General features: G+C 44.8%; 1 protein-coding gene and 1 pseudogene across 2 annotated transcripts in view; both read right to left on the bottom strand.

Annotated features, from left to right (window-relative positions):
- Positions 1-2,132: 2,132 nt before the first annotated feature.
- Positions 2,133-2,313, bottom strand: LOC141160110 (U2 spliceosomal RNA; annotated as a pseudogene).
- A 16,568-nt stretch (positions 2,314-18,881) lies between these two features.
- The window catches only part of LOC141157516 (rab GDP dissociation inhibitor alpha-like), a 28,967-nt gene continuing 21,448 nt past the window's right edge, over positions 18,882-26,400 (bottom strand). For both annotated transcript variants that reach the window (XM_073644910.1, XM_073644909.1), the window contains exons 5-11: positions 26,197-26,395; positions 25,393-25,524; positions 25,207-25,306; positions 23,403-23,574; positions 22,851-22,995; positions 21,151-21,205; positions 18,882-19,034 (exon numbers count right to left, since the gene is read on the bottom strand). In XM_073644910.1, coding sequence (XP_073501011.1) covers positions 18,882-19,034; positions 21,151-21,205; positions 22,851-22,995; positions 23,403-23,574; positions 25,207-25,306; positions 25,393-25,524; positions 26,197-26,395 — 956 coding nt within the window. The remainder of the gene's footprint in view (positions 19,035-21,150; positions 21,206-22,850; positions 22,996-23,402; positions 23,575-25,206; positions 25,307-25,392; positions 25,525-26,196; positions 26,396-26,400) is intronic.

Here is a 26,400-nt window from a genome sequence, read left to right as displayed (position 1 = left end):
TTGTTGTTCCTCCTCCTGAGGGGTGGTCTGACCTGTTGGTTCATTTTCGGATGTCCTGGCCTTTCTCTTCCGTCTCTGTTCAGCCTCCCAGAACCTATGTGGGCATGAAAAATAAAAATGACCAGGTTTTTGGCAGAAATTACATTTTTTATCTTGTGGACATTCTTTGGTATCATGTTCCGTACTAGCACAGTTTCTACAGGTTACCTCACAGTCATCCTTAAAATGGCCATATTTTCCACAGTTTCTACAAAAGGGTGGCATACCTGAAAAAAATAAATCTCCATTTGAGGAACCTATTTTAAAACGTGCAGGAGGGAGTTTCACACCACCTGGGTAATTAGTATCTCTTTCGCATGTTACTAGAAATTTCCATTTAGATGTCCATATGTGAAACTCATTTTACACTTTTAAAATACATTGCAAGAAAACATGTTAGTTCCACTGAAGTAACGAAAGGTGAAAACACTTTAAGGATTACCATCTTTACCTCATCCAGGACGTGCTCGATAACTTGTATTCCTTTTAGAATAGGATTGCTTCTTGCCTTTCTGGCTCTTACCAGGACATCCTGAAAAATACCTTCCCCGGTGAAGGTGATGTCATAATCGCCACGCTTCGGATAATCCTGGATAGAGAGAATCTTGTTCCTCTGCACATGAAAGAACCCTTCAAGCACGTCCTGGACTACATACCGCAATTTCCTTTCGTCAGTTCCATCCTCTGTAAAATGAATACAGATAGTGTTTTTAAGCCTCGCATAGTGAGGCACGAGGTTGGGGTCAACCTCTATGGTAGCGCAACAAGAAGAAGCAAATCGCCAACCGCTTGCAATCTGCGCCTTCCAGAGTTCTGTAAACAAAACACTTGAGAGGCTGGGGGGGATCGCAACCCGTTACCCTGGGACTAAGCCCTCTCCCAATAGCAGCAGGCAGGGGAGCCCACCGAAGTGGGCCACTCTGCAAGGCCGAGGAGAGGGGTACCCGAGTACCTTCTGGACCACAGTCGCCTGTACAAGACACTTGACCGCAGCCAAAAGGCCGGGAAGCGATAACCTGAATTGGTTTCGGACTAGTGTGTCACCCTCGGATCCTGAAAAGTCCATTTGTGGAGATGGGCACCAGGACTCCCGTTAAGAAGACATGTTGTCAACTTCTAGATCCCTTACATGCCTCCACTTTTCGGCTTGCTGCTGCTGCAATCCACGCGTTTTAGATCTTCATAACTCCACCTATTTTAACACACCACCCTCACCCCCTGCTGTTCCCACCCGCCTCAACACCAGAGGGAGGGAGGAGAACCAATTAAGGGAAAAAAAACGAGCCGCCGTGTACCCTTAGCAAGAGTGTTGCTGATTACTTACCTGCTGCTTCTGGTTGTTCAGCAGACTAAACATGGCTGCCGTGCACAGCCAGATAAGGGTCAGAGCCTATTGTGACACACGCACTGTTCCATTGCCACATTCCATCTACTGCAGGCAGGACACCAGGCTGGCTGAACACCACTAAGAAGCTCACAGAGACAGCCATAAGCAGCATTTTAAAAGAACGCCACAGGCCAAACTTTTTTGGTTATTTTTTATAATCTGCAGGCATTAAATTAAAGAAGTCAATGCTCCACCAAAGGGAGACAACATTTCAGAAAAGTCATTGTAGCAAGCCAAAAAAGAAATTTTAAGCGCAGGGTAACAAGCACACCTACCTGTTGGCTCAGGTGAGTTTAAACGGTTGCAGTTGATAACAAGGGCATTTGCTAAATAGATGGTGTGTGTGCAACAATATACTAAAAGGACAACTATATTGTGCAGCCTGTCTCACCACCTGTAGTTAGGTGAAAACTCCAAAATCCTTGCCTAATATGGCTGTTTATCCAAAAGGAAGGAAAGAGGGGATAGCTAGATAGATAGCATTGCGTTACAGTACAATGCAATGCAATGCAGTACAATACAATGCAGAGTTGCTAAAGTTGAACCAAAACGAGTTTGTCATCTGGCTTCTGCAACTTTTAACATGAAAAATCCAATGAGGGGAAGAAAAGCAAAGCCAAAAAGTCCACCCAAAAATCCGACAAACAAGCAAAATCAACAAAATGCATTGAATTCAATTCTTTCTGATTTTAGAAACTGCATTAAAAAGGGGTGCACCGGTCCTGGAAATAGTGCAATACCAGGTCAATGCGTGGAGTAAACAGAGCAAGCTCTTTTTCCATCTCCCTGTTCTAAAAATCCATTTAATATATGGTCCCCAGATAGGGGACGTATCAGATATTAAACTGATAAGAACAGATTTTTGATTGAAGCTGCATCCAAGGCACTGAAAAATGTGACCGAAGTCACACCAAAACAGCATACGAGGCAAGGATTCATGTGGACCCTTCCTGGAGGAGAGGCTGCCCAATAAACCATCCCCATCCCTCCGAGCCAGAAGGCCACAGCGAGGGTCAGGGATCTCCGATGCTCTCCTTAGCCGAAGCCGGAGAAGAGCCATTTTTTTTTGTTTTTTGTTTTTTTTAAACCACTCAGGTTTAGATAAAAGCAAACAGTAAACCAGACTTCGTCATAAGTAATACTGCTACTTCATAAACATCATTGTAGTTTCTTTATTAAAGTATTATTCAACAAAAATACATCCAAGTAAACTTATACCAGAGAAAGTTCCAGAAAAAGAACTCAACGGTATTTAACCATATCCTGCCACTTAAGGTATTTCCACACACCTTCAGAATCTGTTCCACCACCACCTTCTCTTGTATCCCACAAATAGATTACATATAGTCTTGCTAAGATCAACCTAATACAATCATTTACTGTTAAATTTACCCTTTTAAACACACACAAATTTCTCACATCCCACAAGCTCTCCTGCACACACACCACAATAAACCACATCATCCTTTCTAGGCCGCGACGACTAGCACCAAACCCAAACATAGCTACTCTCCAATCAATATACTTCACACCAGCAACCCCTTTACACAGTCCACCCACCCCTTTCCACACATCACACGCAAAATTACAATCCCACATAAGGTGCCTCACCGTCTCATTCACTCCACAACCATCCCTTGGACATACTGCAGATCTTATGAGATCTCTTTTCTTCTGAAAATCCCTCACTGGCAAAATATTATGAAGGCCCATCCATACTATATCTCGCTGTCTATTCGACACACCTTGAATACTTAACTTCTTCCATACCCGCGCAACTTCCTTAGAACGCAATCCCACCACATTACTCTCACACTCATTCACACACATCTTCCCCATCACCTTCTTAACCAATGTAAAGTCTTTTATTTCAACTGCTAACAAATCATTCTTCCTCACAAACTTCTCAATCAAACCATACCACTCAGGACACTTAAACGCAAAAGGCACATTCTTATCACGCTTCACCCAATTCAGACCATACAGCATCCATCCAGCCAAATACTTACACATAAATGCCCCTTTATTATTCTTCCCAATCAAAATGACCGTAGTCTTAATAAAATGCAATGTTAGAAACACTTCAATATTCGGGAACTTCAGTCCCCCATGCAAATATTGCTTAAACAAAATCTCCCTCTTAAGTCTTTCCATCCTACTGCCCCAAAAAAACACAAAAATTAGTTTCTCCACTTTTTTAATTTTCCTATAGGGCACTGGAAAGATACCAGAAAGGTAAAGCAAAATAGGGAGAATAACAGCCTTAATAATAAGAACCTTCCCTACCAAAGACAAAGAACGTAACTTCCAAAAATTCATCTTCTGCAAAATCCGCTCACCACATTCATCCCAACTCTCATAACCTTTCAAATCATCATTAAAAAACTCCCAACACTTTAATTGCACCATCCACACCAGCCACACCATCCTATTGTCACCAAAACATTTAAACATGCGTTTGTTCCAATTCACGCGAAACGCTGACGCGCCACAAAAAAATTCAACAACAATTTTACTCTCTCCATAGAGGCCACACTCTCACTCACCACTACCACATTATCCATATATCCTAAGACTTTCACAGTCATACACAGCAGTGGCTCAATCACACACACAAATAATACCGGTGACATTGGGCAACCTTGCCTCACACCAGACCTAATACACACTTTCTCACTCAAAAACCCATTCACCAGAAATTCACTCACCACCTTCCCATACAATCCTCTCACGGCACGCATAAATTTCTCCGGAAAACCCATTCTACGCAAAACCTCAAATAGGAACACATGAGACACACGATCAAACGCCTTTTCAAAGTCAACAGCCATCACCATACACTTCTGCTTTCTTACTTTACAATCCCACAACACATCTCTTAAAACACACAGATTATCCGTCATACATCTACCAGGCACTGCACACACTTGATCTTTATCAATCACATCAGCTATAACCACACGCATCCGACACGCCAAAATTGTACTGAATACCTTATAATCGGCGTTCAGAAGGGCAATTGGCCTCCAATTACTCAAAACCCTTTTATCCCCTTTATTATGGATTAAGACCACCACTCCCTCCTTCATTGAACCCGCAAGCATCCCATTCTCCCACATAAACTGACACACCTTCACTAAATCCATACTCATCACTTCCCACATCATAACATATAGCTCCACAGGCAAACCATCCTTCCCACGCATCACATTCTTCCTTGCACCAAACATCGCTTTCTTAACTTCTTCCTCAATCACTGCCTCACATAGACCTCCATCCTCATCCACCTTACAATCCAAAGTCTTAAGCACTTCTTCTTTCAAACTCTCATCCACCCACTTACTGCCAAACAACTCAGCATAAAAGGCGACCACTTCCTTCATTACATCCTTCCCACTCACACAAACACCATCCACATCAAAAATCTCCTCCATATCCTCCTTCTTACCATTTATTTTTTTAAAGAAATATCTTGAACACTTTTCATCTTTATCAAGATGGACCACCTTAGACCTAAAAATTATTTCCCTTCCCTTCCTCTCCAAAGTCCTCTTCAAATCCTCTCTCGCACTTCTTAACAAATCATCCACATCCACACCTACAGTGTCCATTTTAGGACATGATCAGATATCAAAATCAAACATCAGAATGATGTCAGTTTGAGGCTAAATACCCTGTCTGAGAACTGATTCTGACAAGTGATTTTGACAAGTGATTCTGAGTGATTCTGAAGAATGATTTTGACGAGTGATTTTGACGAGTGATTTTGACGAGTGATTCTGACGAGCGATTTTGACGAATGATTCTGACGAGTGATTCTGACGAAGGAATCTGACGAAGGAATCTGACGAAGGAATCTGACGAGCGATTCTGACGAGCTATTTTGACGAGCGATTCTGACGAGCGATTTTGACGAGTGATTCTGACGAGTGATTCTGACGAGTGATTGTGACGAATGATTCTGACGAGTGATTTTGACGACTGATTGTGACGAATGATTCTGACGAGTGATTGTGACGAATGATTCTGACGAATGATTCTGACGAGTGATTGTGACTAGTGTTGAGCCACCCCCGTAGTGTTCGAGTTCGGTTCGGTTCGTCGAACACCCGTGTGTTCGCCGAACTGTTCGTCGAACTGTTCGTCGAACACCTTTGAACACCGTTAAAACCAATGGCAGGCAAACAAAAACACATAGAAACACATAGAAAACACCTTCAAAGGTGTCCAAAAGCTGACAAACTGCTCAGAAGACACAACTAACACATGGAAAAGTGACAAGTACATATAGTCATGCGAAAAGAAAAGAGGTGGAGGAGTAAAAGGAAGGGGAGACACAAATATAGGCATGTCATGCCCTTCTAAAATCCAAAAAGTGAGAAGCCGACACGTTCAGTCCGCTCCTGCCCGTGCCACCTCCGTGTCGCCGGGTTTGTGCCAGAGCCGCAGTGAACCCTGACGGCCAGCCCCCCTCTCCCAATACTGGTGCCTGTCCGCTGGTGGGTCGAGCGAGCCCCCCTGTGGTGGAGGCAGCTCTAAGCTTTTTAATTTAAATTGTCTCTCTAATTTGAATGAATACACTTTAAATCCATTTACAAGGATCTATTGGAGGGCAAGTCTCATGCCAGCAGCCGCGTAATTCCAGCTCCAGTAGCGTCCACTAAAGCTGCTGCAGTTAAAAAGCTTTTATAAGGATCGAGCTCGGCTGTCCACCGCAAGGCATCCTACTGCCAGTCCCAGCCCCTATGCCTTGGGGTGCCTCCTGATGCTCTTCACTGAGTATCCCGTGGTCCCGAAGCATTTCCTTTGAAAAAATTAAGTGTCCAAACTACAGGTGGTGTAGCTTGCTTAACAGCCGGGATAATCCGCTGACTAGCAGACACTGCTACTAGGCACAAAGTATTTCCTGGGCTAGATGCAGTTAAAAATTTGTAATTAGATACTCTCGTTGGATGCTGAGAAAGCATTCCATAGAGTCTCCTGGCACGCCATATATGATTCTCTTAAAAAGCTTGGGGTAGGGGTCTAGGGGACCCTTTTATAGCCAAAATCACGGCCCTGTATCACAATACGTCACCTAGGCTGAAGATAAATGGAACTGTAGCACCCTGAGGGCTCGGTTGCTACAGAGGTATTGCACCTCACCCAGAGGTGTGATATCTCACTCTCAGGTAAGGATGGAGTGTGGATCAGGACCCGACACCTGCATGCATTACACCACATTGCCGTGGGGCAGGGCGACCAATATGCCTCTGAGATGGGCACGACAGTCCCTGTCCCTGGCTGGAGTGGGGGGAGGGAACACTGAGGAGGGGGAACCCTGTAGTGCAGGAGCAGGGAGGAAGCAGTTCCTGGGTGCATTGAGAAGGGAGTATAAAAGGTGGGCACCATCTTAGTTCAGTGCAGAGAAGTCTGAGCAGAAGTGGCAGGGAGCAGGGGCTCTGCATGAGCTCTGCTCCGGAGGCGGGCCTAGTAACAGAGGCCCAGGCCTGGAAGAGGGAGAAGGAAGGAAGAGGAGCGGAGAAGGCTCCAGGAACGAGGAATGAAGGGATCCCAGGGGTGCGGACGGGCGAGTCGCCACCGCACGCTCGAATCCACCTGCGTGGAGGGGTCAGGCCAAAGGGGGAGACCGGTCCCCGAAACTAGTGGAGACAGGAAACGACCCTCAGCTAGAAACCGGAGGCTGTGACATTTTATGTGGCGCAGCCCCTCGCTACACCCGCTAGGAAGGCACCACATAGGGTCAGGGAAACTGGCGCCAAGTTTACCAAGAGGAGGCCCGAGGCAGATGGACAGAAGGGTTGGTAAGAAAGGCCAGACAAAGGACACACAAAGGGGGTCCTGTGAAGCGCTCCAAAGTTATCTGGGAGTTGTCTGAGCCCCTCACCTGGTGAGCACAGTACGACGTGGGCAGCCGTTACCTGCAGACGTGGTCTGGATAATAAGAACTGTGAGTAAAGGCCCTGGACTGCATCACTGACTCCGTGTCGTTACTGCTGCTGCCCTGCACCATCACCCCCATCCTCCGCATACACTGCCCTGAGGCTATACTCCTCCCGTGGGGAGTTATGCAACGCTCTGCTGCACCCACAACACCAGCCTCAGCGGTCTGCCCTGCAGCGGCGGTTCACTCTGACCGCAATCCACAGGTGGCGTAGTCGGACATTTAAACATCAAAACCACATAAATAGTTCCGCCACTGGTTTGACCACCCTGAGCCACGGAACCGGGTCGCCGCCACGAAGACTACAACCACCAGCATCCACCAAAAAGGGTCCGGCTCCGGGTGTCCCAAGGCCCAGGGGGTGCATCAGAACATTTTCATCACCTTTCACAATCACCAATGGGACAAGGCAGGGATGTCCTCTGTCCCCTCTCTTATACATCCTAGTGACGGAGCACCTGCTCTCATCAATTCGCCATAACCCCAATATTAGGTGGATTGAGGTGGGAGGCACCGAGTACAAGTGCTCTCTATTTGCTGATGATGTCCTAGTATATATCACTCAATCACATATATCCATCCATGCTGTTATGGCTGAAATAGATCACTTTGTTACATGGTCAAATTTTAAAATCAATGCAGCGAAGTCTGAGGCCCTCGATGTCTCCCTCCCCAAATCCATATAGGATTCCATCCAGTCCAACTTTCCCTTTGCCTGGCCCTCACAGGGTATCAAATACTTAGGAATTCCTATTCATAGAGACCTCTCCCATCTATGTTATCTTAATTTTGGGCCCTTTATTGAACAACTCCATACAGACCACGGTTGGCAAGTTAGAACTGTAAGATTCACTACGTGAACCACTGGTGTTTTGTGGAAAAGCACATGTACACTGTGTTCCAAATTATTATGCAAAAAGTGTTTAGGAGTGATAAGGGAAGAATTTGTTTGTTTGTCAGTTAAACTCATTGATGGTGATGTGTGTCAGGGCTCTTTATATCACTGTAAGCAATTGCAGACACCTGTGCTAATTAGTTTGGCAGGTGTGTCCAATGAAAGGCAAGACTACTTAAGAAGGCTGTCTCACATTATTAAGCAAAAGGATGTGTCGGCTGCTGAGAAGCAACAAATTGTGGAGTGTTTAGGTCAAGGCATGACTACAATGAACATTGTGCGATGATCAGGATGAAGTGTCTTGGCAATCAAGAAGTATGTAGCTGATTCACAGTACACACATGTGCGTGCTGATAAGGGCAAATTGAGGACTCTTTCCTACAGGCAATTACTTCAGGTTAAAAGAGCAGCGGCAAAAAAGCCTTGTCATAGCAGCAGACAAGTTTTTGAAGCTGCTGGTGCCTCCAACGTCCCCCGAACAACAAGATGCAGGGTCCTTCAGAGGTTTGCAGCTGTGCATACGCCATCCTGTCGACCTCCTCTATCCACTTCACACAAGCAGAAACGGCTCCAGTGGGCTAAACATTACATGAAGACTGATTTCAAAACTGTTTTGTTCACGGATGAGTGCCGTGCAGCGCTCGATGGTCCAGATGGATGGAGTGGAGGATGGCTGGTTGATGGACACCCCACGCAAACACGGCTACAGCGCCAACAAGGAGGAGGTGGAGTAATGTTTTGGGCTGGAATCATGGGGAGAGAGATTGGTGGCCCCTTTAGGATCCCTGAAGGCGCTAAAGATGAACTCCATAATGTATGTGGATTTTCTCAAACAGCACTTCCTGCCATGGTTCAAGAAGAAGAACCGTGTATTTCACAGCAAGATCATTTTTTTGCATGATAATGCACCATCTCATGCTGCACATAAAACATTTGCATCTCTGGCTGATATGGGCATAAAAGGGGACAAACTTATGGTGTGACCCCCATGCTCCCCTGACCTCTACCCCATTCAGAACCTCTGGAGCATCATCAAAAGGAGTGTCTATGATGGCGGGAGGCAGTTCACATCTAAGCAACACCTCTGGGAGGGTATTCTGTCCTCATGCAAAACAATTGAAGCAGAAACGATCCAAAACCTGACAAATTCAATGGACGAGAGAGCTCAGAAGCTCCTTTCGAACAAGGGGTCCTATGTGAAAATGTAACATCACCTAGAATAAAGTTTTGAGTTGAAAACTGTTTGATTTCAGTTTCTAATAACCTGCTAATGCTTATAATTTCAAAAATGACCATTTTTTTGGTCTTTATTAAAATGAAAAGGTTGATCGAAAAGTTTGGGGGATCTAAGAGTGTGGCAACCCAGTAGTCATGATTACTTCGAATTCTGACAATATGAGGGTCATGTTGCAGGTAGTGCAGCAAGAAGGCACTTATGTGTCTTGCGCATCTCGGAGCCCCAAAATTATTTTCCGGGCTAGATGCAGCTAAAAATTATTATTAATTTTAAATCTGGTGGAGCTTAGTATAGATGGCCTAATAGGATCAGTGCTGCACACTGCTACAAAGCCCAAATTATTTTCCAGCCAAGATACAGATAAACATGATTAGTAATTTTAAATCTGGTGGAGCTTATTATAGATGGCCTAATAGAATCAGTGCTGCACACTGCTACAAAGCCCAAATTATTTTCCAGCCAAGATACAGATAAACATGATTAGTAATTTGAAAGCTTAAAACGGTTGGTAGGGTGATTTTAACCAATCATCAAGCTTTTACTCTCCCCAGGATGACACAGGGGTAGAAAAGTCGTTTCGGATCCATGATTTGTTCATCTTTATGAACGTGAGTCTGTCTACATTATCAGTGGAGAGCCGCGTGCGCTTATCTGTCAGCACACCACCAGCAGCGCTGAACACACGTTCAGACAGAACGCTGGCTGCGGGGCATGACAAGATCTCCAAGGCGTAAGTGGCTAGCTCCGGCCATTTATCCAGATTGGAAGCCCAAAAAGAGCAAGGGTCCAGTGACACAGTTATGGCTTCAATGTTTACTTGTAGATACTCCTGTAGCATCGTCTCTAGGCGTTGACTATGTGTCAGACTTCTTGTCTCCTGTGGCCTTGCAAAGGATGGGCTAAAAAAGTGGTGAAATTATTCCGCAAAATTGATGTTACCAGCAGATACTGTGGTTCTGTTACGGTTTGAGTGCTGAACACTTGACGGTCCCACGGTTGGCAAGTTGGAACTGTGAGATTCACTACGTGAACCACTGGTGTTTTGTGGAAAAGCACATGTAAGATTCTGCAACAGTCTCTGCTGATACTCCTGCATGCGTGCATCCCTTTCTATGGCAGGAATAATTTCGGCAAATTTACTTTTGTACCGGGGATCTAACAGTGTGGCAACCCAGTAGTCAGGATTATTTCTAATTCTCACAATTCGAGGGTCATGTTGCAGGTAGTGCAGCAAGAAGGCACTCATGTGTGTTGCGCATCCAGGAGCACCAAGTCCCTGTTGTGTTGGTGGCGAGGTAACAATCATGCTTCCTTCCTCTGTCCTCTCCCCCCAACCTCGCACAACAGAAATGTGATCAAGGTCTCCCTCATCTGATAAGTCTTCCATCAGTTCGTCCTCCACTTCTTCCTGGGCTCCTGCACCTTCCTCACTAGTTTGGCTGCTACCATGCGCCCTGGTAAAACCATCTCTCCCACCCTCACATGCCTGCCGCCTTGGTGCTGCCGACCGTCTGGACCTTGCAGATGTTAGCCCTTCCGCATACAACTCCTCCTCCTCTACTTCCTCCACCTCCTCTTGTGCCACCACCTGACTCCGAATTCTGTTTAACATGTGCTCCAGCATGTAAATCACCGGAATAGTCATGCTTATAATGGCATCGTCAGCACTAAACATCTTCGTCGCCATTTCAAAACTGTGCAGAAGGGTGCATAGGTCCCTGATCTGAGACCACTCCTCCAGCGTGATTTGCCCCACCTCTGGATCTCGTTGGCCCAGGCTATACGTCAGAACGTATTGCACCAGGGCTTGTCGGTGCTGCCACAGTCGCTGCAACATGTGCAGAGTTGAATTCCACCGGGTAGGCACATCGCATTTTAGCCGGTGAAGTGGCAGGCCCAACGACTTCTGTAGAGATGTAAGTCGCTGAGCTGCGGGATGCGAACGGCGGAAGTGAGCACACAGCGACCGTGCCCTCTGCAGAAGGCCATCTAGTCTGGGATAGTGGGCTAAAAATTGCTGGACAACCAGGTTCAACACGTGAGCCATACAAGGCACGTGTGTGACATTGCCCCGGCGAAGGGCCGCACCCAGGTTTGCAGCATTGTCGCACACGGCCTTCCCTGGTTTCAGGTCCAGTGGAGACAACCATTCATGAAATTGGTTCTCCAGAGCTGACCACAACTCCTCAGCTGTGTGACTCACATTTCCCAGACATTTCAAAGTAAAAACCGCCTGATGACGTTGAGCCCTACTGCCAGCATAGTAAGGAGGTGTGCAGGATCCCTTCTGCGCAGTTAGAAAGCTTGTGGCATGACCAGACAGGCTTTGGGTGCAGGTGGAAGACTGAGAGGAGGTTGAGGAGGCAGAAGCAGTGGAGGAACTTTGACATAAAGAGGATTGACGCACAACTCGTGGGGACGGCAAGACTTGGACAGCAGCCCCTTGTCCTGCTGTCACCATAGTTACCCAGTGCCCAGTCAGCGACATGTAACGCCCCTGTCCATGCCTACTCGTCCAAGTGTCTGTGGTGAAATGCACCCTGTCACACACAGAGTTTCTCAAAGAAGCGGTGATGTTGTGTGCGACATGCTGGTGGAGCGCAGGCACACCTTTCTTTGAGAAGTAGTGCCGACTGGGCATCTGGTACTGGGGCACTGCGACGGACATAAGGTCTCGAAAATCCTCTGTGTCCACCAGGCGGAAAGGCAGCATTTCTGTAGCCAAGAGCTTGCAGATGGTGAAATTCAACCTCTTAGCTTTCTCATGGCTAGGAGGAAATAGTCTTTTACTTGTCCACATCTGAGGGACCGAGGGCTGGCTATTGTGCTTAGACGGGGTTGATAAGGGTGTCCCCGGCAAACTGCCGGTCTGTGAGGAAGATGTGTGGCACCCCAGGGGTCTGGTTTTCCACAGTAATGTAATGTTATGTCTGAGAGCAGGTGGGAGGTCCTTTGGTCAGGGATCCTGTGCATGCCACACCTCCTGCCCAGTCTTGGGAGAGGAAGAACTTCCCCTGTATAAACCCTGGGCTGAGGCAGGGTTAGTCAGTCAAGGAGAGTAGAGACAAGAAGCAGCATAGGAAGAAACAGCAGAAGCTCAGTGGGAGCAATACTACTACGAGTCAGGGGCTGGCAGCTGCAGAGCTCGCCCTGACTGAGAAGATTTCTTACCGGACCCGGAGTCCGAGGCTGTGGGGACTAACTCCTACCCAGCAACAGAATCCGTCAGGCAGGGGATTTCAGGTCCTCTGGCCAAGAAGCCCGAAGGCACGGTCACACGCGTGGGACCAGCACCGCCATCGTGGAGCGGAAGCCATTAGAAGGCCCCGAGTCACCGGCCATACGGGTGAGCACCACACGGTACACTCAGGGACGTGGGCTACTTATATCCGCTTCTAGCAAGGTAGCCAGAAGAGTACAGTCAGTTTGGGAGGCCTACAACTCCGCCTGGCCAGGGGAGATCCCATCTGCTCAAGGACTGACCAGGCCCCGTTCGCTAGCAAGTACTCCGGGAGGGTCTATCGTTGTTACCAGTAAAGACCCTGAATTACACCGCACCGTCTCTGAGTGGTTCCTGCTACCCCCATCATCCACGTCGGCTGCCCTGAGGCCATACCCCTCCCGTTGGGGGTTATACCATCCCCGCTGCACCATCCATCCACCGGCCTCAGCGGACTGTCCTGCAGCGGCAGCTCCATAAGCTGCATTCAACGGGTGGCGTAGTCGTACTACATCTACTGCCGTCCAGTTTGACTCCCTGGGCACGGACCGGGTCACCGCCACGAGACTACAACCCTCAACAGATCCGGCTCCGGGTAAGCTCCCGCGTGCGCAACGCAGCGCGACACAGGCCCAGGGGCGCGTCAGATGCAGGCAGACATGTTAGGTTGCCTTGATCCAAAGGTGGTGCTATCGATGTCGGACAGCGCTCAACACCAGCTGGTGTTACCACCTCCAAAGAAAATGATGACCTGCCAATCACGCTGGCTGTTGCGGGTAAAGAGGTGGCAGGTCTGCGCCCCAAAACAGATGTGACTGCTGTCCCCCCAGTCACAGAGGATGAAGAGGCCGCAGATGCACAAGATGGGGCAGACGGTGGTTGGCCCGGCCGGCTAGGCCGCATTGTAGCACACTGAGCTTCCCACTGCAACTTATGCTTCATGTCCATGTGCCGGTTCATGCATGAAGTACTCAAACTATGTATTTTTTGGCCTCTACTTAGCTTTTGCTGACAAATGTTACAGATAACACGAGTTGGGTCATCTTTATCGATCTGAAAAAATGCCCAGGCTATGCAAGGCTTAGCACCCATGCGACCTGAAGAGCCACCACGACTTGTGGTGAGAGGCAGAGTTGTGTTTGAGGATGCAGTTGTTGACGTGCTTCCAGTACTACGTCTCTGTCCAGGAAGGCGCAACCTGACCTCGTCGTCACTAGCATCTTCCTCCACCTCCTCTGCTGACCTCATCTCTTGGCTGACTGTGGGTTGACAGTAAGTGGGATCTCCAACCTCATCATCATCACCCTGTGCGTTATCACACCCGTCGTCCTCAGAGCCAACCTGTTCCTGCCCTGACAAAAAACTAAAGTTGTCGCTCCAATCAGGTATTTGAGTCTCATCATCGTCTTCCTCATTGTCTCCACCAACAGGAGTTACAGTTTGGGAATGAGGGTCTACATTATGGTCAGAACCTTCTGCGTCTGGTCCTGGATCCGACTCATAAAGATTCTGGGCATCAGTGCAGATCATTTCCTCGTCTGGATTCACAGAAGCGCTGGAGTCGACCTCTGATTCCCAGGCTATAGTATGAGTAAACAGCTCTGCAGACTCAACCATCTGTTCTACCTCATACTCAGACGGGCAGCTGTGAGGAAGCAAGTGCAATTGGGGTGACACCTTTGAGGACTGGAATATTTGTGATGTTGAAGTTGATGTGGAGGAGAGCCCACTTAAAGGAGCACTTGATATCCGTTGAAGCACCTGCTGTTTTTGTGCCTCATCTGGAATTTGTAGCGATTGGCGTGGCCGTAAGAAAGGGATCGTATCACATTGTTCGCTAAAAGAAGTAGACATTTTAGTTTGGCTGGAAGATGGTCTTTCTTCTGCAGATGTTACTGTTGCTTTAACACCTACCCCACGGACACAACCTTTTTTCCCCTTCCCAACACGCCTATTCCCCTTTCCACCAGCAGCAGGCCTTTTTCCACTCATTTTGGTGGTTAACTAATTCACAACTCTGGAGTTGTTTGCACAAAAAAACAATGGATGGGAACCGAGCAGAGCTGAGTGGCCAAACTGTGGTATTAGGCCAAAACTATTGGCTGGGTTAGATGGAGAAAAAAATTATATTCGATTTGCAACCTGATGGAGGTCAGTATAGATGGACTAATAGAACAAGTCCCACACACAGCTAGAAGCCCAAATATTTTTTCAGAGGTAGATGCAGAAAAAAAATATATTCAGTTTGCAACCTGATGGAGGTCAGTATAGATGGACTAATAGAGAAAGTCCCACACACTGCTAGAAGCCCAAATATTTTTTCAGAGCTAGATGCAGACAAAAAATTATTTTGAATTTGCAACCTGATGGAGGTCAGTATAGATGGACTAATAGAACAAGTCCCACACACTGCTAGAAGGCCAAATATTTTTTCAGAGCTAGATGCAGAAAAAAATTATATTCAGTTTGCAACCTGATGGAGGTCAGTATAGATGGACTAATAGAACAAGTCCCACACACAGTTAGAAGCCCAAATATTTTTTCAGAGGTAGATGCAGATAAAAATTATTTTTAATTTGCAACCTGATGGAGGTCAGTATAGATGGACTAATAGAGAAAGTCCCACACACTGCTAGAAGGCCAAATATTTTTTCAGAGCTAGATGCAGAAAAAAATTATATTCAGTTTGCAACCTGATGGAGGTCAGTATAGATGGACTAATAGAACAAGTCCCACACACTGCTAGAAGCCCAAATATTTTTTCTGAGCTAGATGCAGAAAAAAATTATATTCAATTTGCAACCTGATGGAGGTCAGTATAGATGGACTAATAGAACAAGTCCCACACACTGCTAGAAGCCCAAATATTTTTTCTGAGCTAGATGCAGAAAAAAATTATATTCAATTTGCAACCTGATGGAGGTCAGTATAGATGGACTAATAGAATGATGCTATGCCCAAAAGATTTTACTTCACTAGGTGCAGTAAAAAAATTGGTATTCTATACACAGGTGGTATATCTTGCAACACAGATAGGCTACTCCACTGACTAACACACTCTGCAATAGGCCAAAAAGGATTAGCTTTGCTAGATTCAGCCAAATGCTGTGAAAAAAACTTGCACAGCACTGGCACAGACCTGCCTGGCAAAAACTGATAGGAACTGATGTAACCTAGTCCTGAAAGGACTGCAATTACAATTAGTCTTTACTCCCACAATCTATTTAAGAGCACAGACCTGCCTGATAAAAGTCGTAGGAAATGCTGTAACCTAGTCCTTAAAAGGACTGCAATCACAACTATTCCCTACTCCCAAGCTATCTGTAGATTTGTGCGAAAATTGGCTTGAAATTAACAAGGTATAGCGCACACAGCAACAGCGGTGCCGTCTAACACGCAGCTGCAGCAGTGAGAAAATGGTGGCGACGGGGAAAATGGCTTGGTCTTATAGGGCAAGGACATGTGACATACACTGCCAATGACACATGCCCTTGCTTGTGTGAAAAACAGCAGTTCGCTCCGTGTGTGCGCTGCTGATAGGCTGACAGACTGCACCTCCCCACTGCAAATGCGGGAAAGAGAAAAAAAAATGGAGATCTTCATTGTTCCTGCAGAGATCCATCCCCTGCCCCTCCCCCCACCCCGCTGTACACTCAAACTGCGTATTAACATTAATTTTCATCATTACTGAGAAAAAATCCAGTTATGATTTTGGTGCACGAACAGTTATCGAACAGCCGAATTTTTCTCAAATCGTTCGTGTTCGCCGACCGGCTCGAACACCGCCCAAAACAGCTCGAATTTGAGATTGGCGAACAGTTCGAGTAGAACAACGCTCATCTCTAACTGTGACGAATGATTCTGACGAGTGATTGTGACGAGCGACTTTTACAACTGAAATAATAAATATAAAAAAAAAAAAGTCGCTGATGGAACTTAAACCCAGAATTCTGTGTCCCAAAGCCAGTGCACTAACCACTGAGCTATAAACTCAGTTGTAATAACCTAGGAGTTCTATTTGGTTATATGATTTTCAGTGCAAACGTCTCTAAAACTCATTGGGACATATGCACAGACTGCAAGCAAGCCACATTCAAATGATGTTTGATTTTGATGTGTGAGTCTGATGTGTGACTTTCTTAAAACATCAGAATCATAATGACTTTTAGTCACCCTGAGTATTTTCATGGTTGATCTCATAAGACAAGAAAAGCCACCAGCTGCCATCATTTAACTGGATAGCGTAATGGTAAGGCATTAGTCTCTGAATCTGCAGTGTCAAAGTTCAAATCCTGATAGGAATAAGATTATTATTATTATTTTTAAATTATGACTATTTAGCACACAAACTACAGGGGTGTTTTAGGGTATGTGCCCACGTAGCGTTTTACAAGCGTATATGCTGCGGAATTTCCGCAGCGTAAACGCTTGTGAAACGCTTGGTAATCCGCCCCCCATGGTCCCCAATGAGAATCCGCAATGTCAATGCCCATGCTGCGGATTTTTCCGCAGCGTTTATGCTGCGCTCAAAAATCCGCAGTATGTCCATTAATTTTGCGGACACGCATGTGGAATTGCCTTGTCAATGCAATAAAAAACGCAAGGCAATTCCGCATGTTCCAAACGCATCATAAACGCACGAAAACCGCTTGCCAAATCCCGCAAGCGTTTTTCCGGGAGAGGACATGCAGAAATGAAGCAGAAATTTTCTGCTTCATTTCTGCAACGTGGGAACATACCCTTACTTTTAATATCTGACATTCTGATTGTCATCCTGATGTGTTAAGAGTTTCAGACACGCTGTCTATATGCATGGTAAATTACATAGCCAAAGTAAATTGGGAGGCAATAATTTACTACATATCTATTTCCAAGTGACTTTATATTTGCATAATTTCTTAAAGGGGTGTAATGATAAAATGTACATAGTACATTTTTATTTCCATCCACCCAAGTACTGGCTGCAAACTCCCAATTTACTTTGGCTATGTAATTTACCATGCAAATAGGGATTTGAACTCTGATACTATAGTTGACGACACTGATACCTTACCATTGCGCTATCCAGTAGTCAAGTGATAGCAACTAGTAGCTTTTCTTGTCTTATGAGATCAACCATGAAAATACTCAGGGTGACTAAAAGTCATTGTGATTCTGATGTTTGAAGAAAGTCACACATCAGACTCACACATCAAAATCAAACATCATTTGAATTTGGCTTGCTTGCAGTCTGTGCATACATTCCAATGAGTTTTAGACAAAAATCACTGAAAATTATATAACCAAATAGAACTCCAAGGTTTTGACAACTAAGTTAATAGCTTAGTGGTTAGTGCACTGTTTTTTGGGACACAGAATTTTGGGTTCAAGTCCCATCAGCGAATAGTTACTTTTTTATTATTATTATTATTATTATTATTACAGTTGTCAAAGTCACTCGTCAGAATTACTCGTCAGAAACACTCATCAGAATCACTCGTCAAAATTATTCATCAGAATCAGTTCTCAGACAGGGTATTTAGCCTCAAACTGACATCATTCTGAGGTTTGATTTTGATATCTGATCATGTCCTAAAATGGACACTGTAAAAATGGACACTGTACCCCTGAGCCCCAGGACAGCATCTCCCTCTGCTTCCTTTCTTATATGACTACCACCTCCTAGTATATGTGGCACTACTGGGATATCGTTCATTAAAGGGATGTCTTTTTGATGACTCGTTGTTCATAGTCACATGAATTCTGCATACAACCACAGGTCGCAGCGGCCCGACAGCAGATTGAACGGTGAAGTCTCCACTTCCAGTGCCTGCGCTGGATCCTGTCGATAGTTAGGTGGCTATGTTTTACATGTCGAGTCCCCTGCCTGACTTTGCTCATGTCCGCCTCCTTGTGGCAGCAGCAATACCAAAGTCATTATGTGAGCCTCAAATAAGTGTGAAATAAGGATTTCACAGTAACAAAAATCAAATCAAAACTTTTTTTTTTGTTAAATGCAAATATAGAATGATTTATTACATGACAGCAGGAAAACTATGTACAAAACTCGGTCATGGGACTGTCACAGCAAGCAAGAAAATCATTGTACGCAGAAGATGGAATACAATATAGGCAATAAAAAAATGCAAATATTAAACTCCAGACTGAGTTAATGTCATGTCACTCTCCATCCTGTTTGTCTGTGTCGGAGGCCACGCACCACATGTCCTTGAAGTCCAAGGTGGCGCCAGTGATCCTCTGAAAGATGTCCCTAATGTCATCGCAGGTCGTCTCGAAGTGAGTGGTGGCATCGTATGATCGAGAGATAAAAATCTGCGAAAAGAGCATTGGAGTTAATAAAGAGGATGTTGCATTAGAAGATCATCTTCGTAGTGCCCTGCCAGGACCTTCTTCATCAAGGACATCGCTACATAACAACTCCTTTAAGTTGGAGTATGGTTATTCCCATTCTTTAGGGCAATCTTGTAGAGGTGATCTACTGCTGTCATTTCGGGAATCTTCAGATCTACCCGTTATCGAGTTTTCAGATACACTTTTCCTACATGGATATTACGTCCCTGGTTTCCCTAGAAATATTAGTGCCTTTCAGATCGCCCCCCCTGAAAATTTAGAACCACACAGTGGCACCAAGTGTTCCCAAAATTATTTGTATCCAGCAAATAGTGCCCCAATGAATAATAGTAGGAACGACATAGAGGGGACATTATTGCATCTGCACCAAATTTTGTGCAAATAGGGACATTTTACTGTATTTACATAACGTCAAATTCCTCAATATGCTACCCCCATTCATTGCACCAATTTTTACAACCAGTGCCAAAAGGCTTAAAAGTTACAAGAAAAAATGTGACATTTCTCATTGTATTTCGACATAAAAGTTGCATATTCTGTAAAGGTCATAATGGACTTTAAAAAAGGCGCGGAGCAAATACTGTTTCAAATGTTGCAATCATTTTTAACTTGCATAAAAAGTTAACATTTGTGCAAAATTTTAAGTTGTACCTTCACCTGTGACATCTGACTGATCAGTCTCCTCATTCCTTTCTAACATTAAGATGTGCACCAATTAATAGGCATAAAGAGTCAAAATTTGCCAAAAATTCTGCATTATCATGTGACATTTCACACATTGATCTCATACTCTTATGCAACACTGTGAACTGTACCGCCGCGTTGAAATAATGTGCTGACTTAATTTGCGCCAAATTTATCATTAAGGTGCGACGTCTTATAAATAAGGAGCAGAAGAGGTGAAGCGAGAACATTAGATCTGGTGCAAAATAGTGCCCCTGACAGATTAGTGCCCGAATAGTGCATCCAAAATAACTGTCAAGCAGAGTCACCAAAACAGTAATAGAACTGCTTTAGGCTATGTTCACACATCATGTTTTTTTCAGCGTTTTTTGATGCTTTTTTATGCAAATTTTCTGCTGCCTTTTGCAGTACCAGCAAAGTCTATGAGATTCCAGAATTCTCTGTTCACACATCATGTTTTCTTTTTGTTCAGGATTTTGTGCTTTGCATGTTTTTTTTTTGGAAAATAGAGCATGTCACTTCTTTCAGCGTTTTTTCACCCATAGGAAGTAATGGGTGGTGAAAACAACGCATCAAAATTTGTTTCAGCGTTTTTGATGCCAAAATAAAATGGGTTCTTTTTTCACAGAACTTTATGTACATGCATAAAAAGAGACAGAAGGACAGTGAAAAAAAACTCTGAAGAAACGCACCAAAAACGCATAAAAAAAAAGCACCAAAACTGCAAGAAAAATCTGCAGCAAACCTCCCTTGAGAGATCAGGCTTTGCTGCGGATTTGTGAGGCAAAAAAAACATGATGTGTGAACATAGCCTTACAGTGTCCCTAATAATAACTGTGCCAGCTAGAATACCCACAACTATAATAGTGTCCTTAAAGGCAACTGTGCCAGTGTCTCCTATAATTCCACCAATAGGGATAATTCTTCCTCAGAGTGCCCCCATAGTAATATTGCTCCTCCATAGTCCCCTCTTAGTAATAGTGCCGCCATAGTAATGATCCTCCATAGACCCCTCATAGTAATAGTGGCCCCATAGAAATAATGACCCTCCATAGTCCCCTCTTAGTAATAGTGCCCCCATAGAAATAATGACCCTCCATAGTCCCCTCTTAGTTATAATGCTCCTCCATAGTCCCCTCTTAGTAATAATGCTCCTCCATAGTCCCCTCTTAGTAATAGTGCCCCCATAGAAATAATGACCCTCCATAGTCCCCTCTTAGTTATAATGCTCCTCCATAGTCCCCTCTTAGTAATAATGCTCCTCCATAGTCCCCTCTTAGTAATAGTGCCCCCATATTAGTAATAATGCTCCTCCGTGGTGCCCTGCTTATTAATATGTGTTACATCTGCCGTCCGTTTGGGGCACAGACGTGTGACTTCGGCCTCATCTCACCTGGTTTTTGGTTCCATCATGTTTCGGGACATACTGGTCACTAATGGACACAAACCTGTGAAAAGAGAAATGAGCTCAGAAAACTAAAGTCACAAAATTTACTGTGAGATTTGGTGATTTTTGTTGTTGCCCCTCTCTGTGCCATGAGGACACAGGAAAACGTGTCTGTGGACATTATAGAGATATGGGTGGAAAATGTAAGGGAATTGCACGAAAAGCGATTCCATAAGATGTAGAAAAGTGCAATCTAATACAGAGCAATTCCCACACGAGGTCATGCGGGGTCTGTATCGTTGCTGTGCACTGAGAATTGATAATACCCCCGATATCCCTGCTATACTCTTGTAGTAATAGGCTGCAATCAACTAAGCAGAAAGTGTAGCTAATTTACACCATTGTGTTCCTGCATGTGATAATAGCAGACACGCTGCACAGATGATGTCTTGGAAGAGTCTTTCTCCCTCTTTTTCTTAAGAAGTGCCAGAATTTTCCTGCAATGTCTTCACAGTTCATCCCAGGAACAGCAGTGACTCATCATCGTTTCCTGAATTCCAGCGAAGTTCTTGGAAATGTTCTGCCCACATGTGTTACAAAAGTAAAATAAGAATCTCAAGGTTACATGAGATTAGAAAAGAATGCTTGATTTGTTTTGTGAAACAGCGCCCCCTCATGAGCAGAGGCAGAGTTTGGGATTGCCGCAGCGCAGCCCCTTTTTAATTAACAGCTTGGCTCCAATTTCCCAAAATATGTAAAAAAAAAAGAAAAGACAACTTTTTTTTGCTTTTGAAAGGAATTTGACTCCATTGATCTCTAAGAAAAGGTGCAATGTGTAACCATGTTTCCCATTCTTTATTGCAAGAAGCCTCCATATATTCACTGAACAGATGACACATACTAAATCAACGAGGGTCCAATCGCTAGACCCCCAATAGCCACCTGCCTGTGATAAATGGTTTAGGTTGGAATACCCCTTTAATCAGTGCATTAAAAAAATGCTGCAACTTTCTACCATACTCTCAGCTTCAATTCCTTTCCATTTAAAAGATCTTTGCTGTCAGTGAATGCAAAACTTGCCCAGATTTACTAGACAGCCTGAAAATGCACCAAATTTATCCCTGTGCCTCAAAGCAGGAATTAAAATATGGCGCATCTATGGTCTAACTTCACTCATCTCTTGACTTACTTTCTACCATGTTTTTGCATCTCAATTTTGCTACATGTTGTTGCATGTAAGTCACATCCCTTTAAATATGGACAATTAAAAAAAATATACAAATTGCTCTAAAACGAATTGCAGCAATTTACATCAAAATTAGTCAACAAATTAGTAAATTTGATTGATTATTCTTTCCATTCACCTGTATAGATCTCCTACTTGTCAAAGCGGAGAGTTTGCTACAATTGTAGCCAGCCTCGACAAGTTAAACAGTATGGATTCCAGACTTGGGGTACATTCACACTTAGAGTTTTTCATACTTTTTATTCTACAGGAAAACCACAGTGTATATTCTGTGCATTTTTTATTTTTTTAATATATGTATTTAAATGGATAAAAAACGTAGCAAAAACGCTAAAAGAATTGATATTGTGCAGTTTTAAAAAAAATAATGCACCAAAGCTCAAAGAATGCAACTGCGTAGAGGATTGTATGGGCTGGATACGATGTATCAATCTCCCCTCGATACATTGCTCACACTCACTTCTGATCCACAGGCTCCAGGAGATCCAGGGCCGGAAGGATCTCACTCTCCGGATTCTCGCTTTCTACCGTCGTGCTAATAATTGCCACATATTTCCCATCTGATGCCACACGGTGCGAGCAGGAGACCATGCACACGTAGATGTCTGAGCAGAGGAGATACAGGACCGATCATCATAGCTTATAATAAGACATGTCTGATAGCTGGCGCTAAATAAACATAATAATGAGCGATTTTGGGGAAAAAAAAAAACTTTTGCAACCATTATTTCTCCAATAAAATATGAGGCGCTTTTACAAATTTTCTACTGGTTTTAGGTATACAGCTCCCATGCAGACCTAAACGTCATAGGGTTGCACATACTGTATATGTTTTATTTCTGCAGTCGTGCTGCAAAAGCAAATATACCCTTTGAAGGGACGGCACTGGATTAGAAAAACATGGCTGCTGTCTTCCAGTGATAGTGATACAGACTGTGTCTGGTATTCCCTATAAACTGCAATAGAGCAAAGCTGCAATCCCAAACACGACCTATGGGCAAGAGTGTCTGACCTGATTTTCTGTTGACTTGAGTCTGGGGAATAATGATTTGGCAAGAGGTGCATTCATTGGTGTTCCTGATGGGATGGCTGAGGATGCAGATGACTCTTATCACCTGTCCAACTTTCTTCACTTGGCCGGGAACATAACTGGGGTCACAAATTAACTGTTTACAGTGCGCGACCTGGAATGTAAGAGACAAGGAGGGGGTTATATGGAGTAAATTATATATACTGACTCATCTCATTATCATCACAGGCAGGACTACACTGACAGGTGTCACATGTATGTATGTATATATATATATATTAGATGGTGGCCCGATTCTAACGCATCGTGTATTCTAGAATATGTATGCGGCCGACCGGGCACAATCAGCAGAGCGGTGTTTAAATTTGGCGACTATATCGCTGATTGGTCGCATTCGCCGGCCGTGACCAATCAGCAGAGCGGGGTTTAAATTTGGCGCCAATACTGCTGATTGGTTGCGGGCGGCGGCCGCGATCAATCAGTGAACCGTGTTCGTGAGGACTGGAGAGCGTGTTTAAATTTGGCGCCAAAATTGCTGATTAGTAGCGACCGCGATCAATCAGCAAAGCGGTGTTTAAATTTGGCGCCAATATCGCTGATTGGTCACGGCCGGCGGTCGCGACTAATCAGCAGAGCGGGGTTTAAATTTGGCGCCAATACTGCTGATTAGTCGCAGCCGGCAACCGCAACCAATCAGCAGAGCGGGGTTTAAATTTGCCGCCCTTATCACTGATTGGTCGCGGCCGGCGGCCTAGAAAGAGGCCTAGTGAAGCCTGGAAGGCAGAAGCTGGATCCCCCTGTGTTTAGGATACCAGTAGCCTTGGAGGGCGAGAGGCCTGGTCCCTGTGTGGGACTCCACTAGCCAGGAAGGCACAGGCTGGATCCCCCGTGTTTGAGATACCAGTAGCCTTTGAAGGCACGAGGCCCAGAGGCCCCATCTGGGAAGCCTTAAAGCCACAGCTGTGGCAGAACCGAGCTGACTGAAGCAGCTACAACCTGGCAAAGGTAAAAACGCTGCTTGATGTGGACATTGATATTGTTACCTTGCTGAAGGCTGTATCTGGAGCCAAGTGGGCATGTCTGTCACTAGAAAGGCTCTGGGATGTTATATGTGTAACATGTCGGCGAGCCACTGAGATGGACTATGTTATGTGCAGTTTATGAGGTGTAATAAACTGCTGTACTACATATTACCGGAAAACGTTGCATGTGTGCTTTAATTGACCCAGTGAAGCGAGTACCCCAGCGTGATGAATAGCACTACCTTACAATAGTTTTGATGCCTTCAGTGTGAATGTATAATTTTTATAGTCATGAAAATACAGAAAAATCTTTAAATGAGAAGGTGTGTCCAAACTTTTGGTCTGTACTGTATATGTATATATATTTATTACAGGATCTGCTACTCATGATAGGTGATGTCGTAGCTCACCTCCTCCTGTACAATGACTGATAACACCTCTATATACAGTCGATAACACAGGATCCATCATTCACAATAGGTGGTGTCACAGCTCACCTCCTCCTCCTCCTGTACAATGACTGATAACACCTCTACATACAGTAGATAACACTGGATGCACAATTCACAATAGGTGATGTCACAGCTCACCTCCCCCCTGCACAACAATCACTGCACAGATCAGAGAGCATGCTCACAACACTCTCCCATAGACCTGAGTGAGTCAGATCCTATCAATTGGTTGACGTCTACAGTCACATCTATAACAGAATCTCACATGGCCGTAGAGCACGGGCAGAGCAAGGAGCAGCGTTCATTTCTCACCTCTCCCTCGGACTTCACGCCCACTACTTTCCCCTTCTCCATTAATATCTCCTCCACAGGTTTATTGAGCATATAAATCCCACCGTACAGAGCGCTCAGCCTAAGGAAGGAGAGCGGAGAGGTCAGTGATGGGATGGGATCATCGTAGGTTTGGTGACTGTAGATGTAAAAGGGCAGTGGCCTCACCTGGCAAAGCCCTGCGGCAGCTCTCCGAGCCCGTAAAGAGGATACAGATAAGGACTTTTGCTGTACTTTGCCAGAGACTCGCAGTAGAGTTTAATTCGGTTTATAGTCTCCAGACATGCTTGGTCCAAGTAGCTGCAGAGAAGAAGCACATTATGTCTTATAATCTTCCAAAAATCCTTATAAAGTGGAAGATTAGCCACCACCACTAAGGGGAGCTTACTACATACAGTCTTGCAATTATGGCCAAATCAATGAAGTAGCCCCTCTTAGTGGTAAAAAATTACATTAACTGTAAAATCAAAGAATTGTCCTTAAAGGGGATCTGTCACTTGCTATAAATACGTCGTTTTTTATACCTTGTCTAAATGCCGCCGTTCACCTGAATCCAGAGATGTTGTTCTTTTGTTCCTACGCCTCTCCATTCCTGAGATATGGCTTTCTCTTCCTGGCCATTTTAGCAAACTGGGTGTGGTCCCCAAGAACACACCCACAGACAAGAGTTTATAACCACGCCCACTTAGATAACAAAACAGATTTACATACCGGGAAGATGGGGCCATATCTCAGGAATGGAGAGGAGCAGGAACAAAAGAAAAACGTCGCCGGATTCAGGAGAACAGCGACGTTTATACCAGGTAACAGAAATACATATTTATGGGGCTAGGATATTAATGACATTTTCTATGGGTTGTTGTAGGTCCGGTACTCTCACAGTCAGCTGTTACCAGGTCTTATAAATCTACTAAAACAGAAATGACAGATCCTCATTAATAAAAATCACCCATTAAGACCCCTTCTACTCACTCATCCGTCCTGTACAATGCCAACGCGTGCCCCGTGAATGCCATCACCTCCGGTCCGAGGTCGAATTTCCTGTAAACCTCACGCATGGTCATTCTCTTGGGATCGATATCCTGATAAGTCTTCACGTCGTGTTCAACGAAATTTAAGACAAATAGTAAAAATTTGCGGAAACGTCTCTTCTCGAACATTCCCATCAAATCTGAA

The sequence above is a fragment of the Phyllobates terribilis genome, unplaced genomic scaffold (genome assembly GCF_046119375.1).
Source record: "Phyllobates terribilis strain yellow unplaced genomic scaffold, ASM4611937v1 Scaffold_8__6_contigs__length_399053987, whole genome shotgun sequence".
Lineage (NCBI taxonomy): Eukaryota > Metazoa > Chordata > Amphibia > Anura > Dendrobatidae > Phyllobates > Phyllobates terribilis.
Note: the sequence above shows the minus strand (reverse complement) of the source record. Positions and strands in the feature narration are given on the sequence as shown.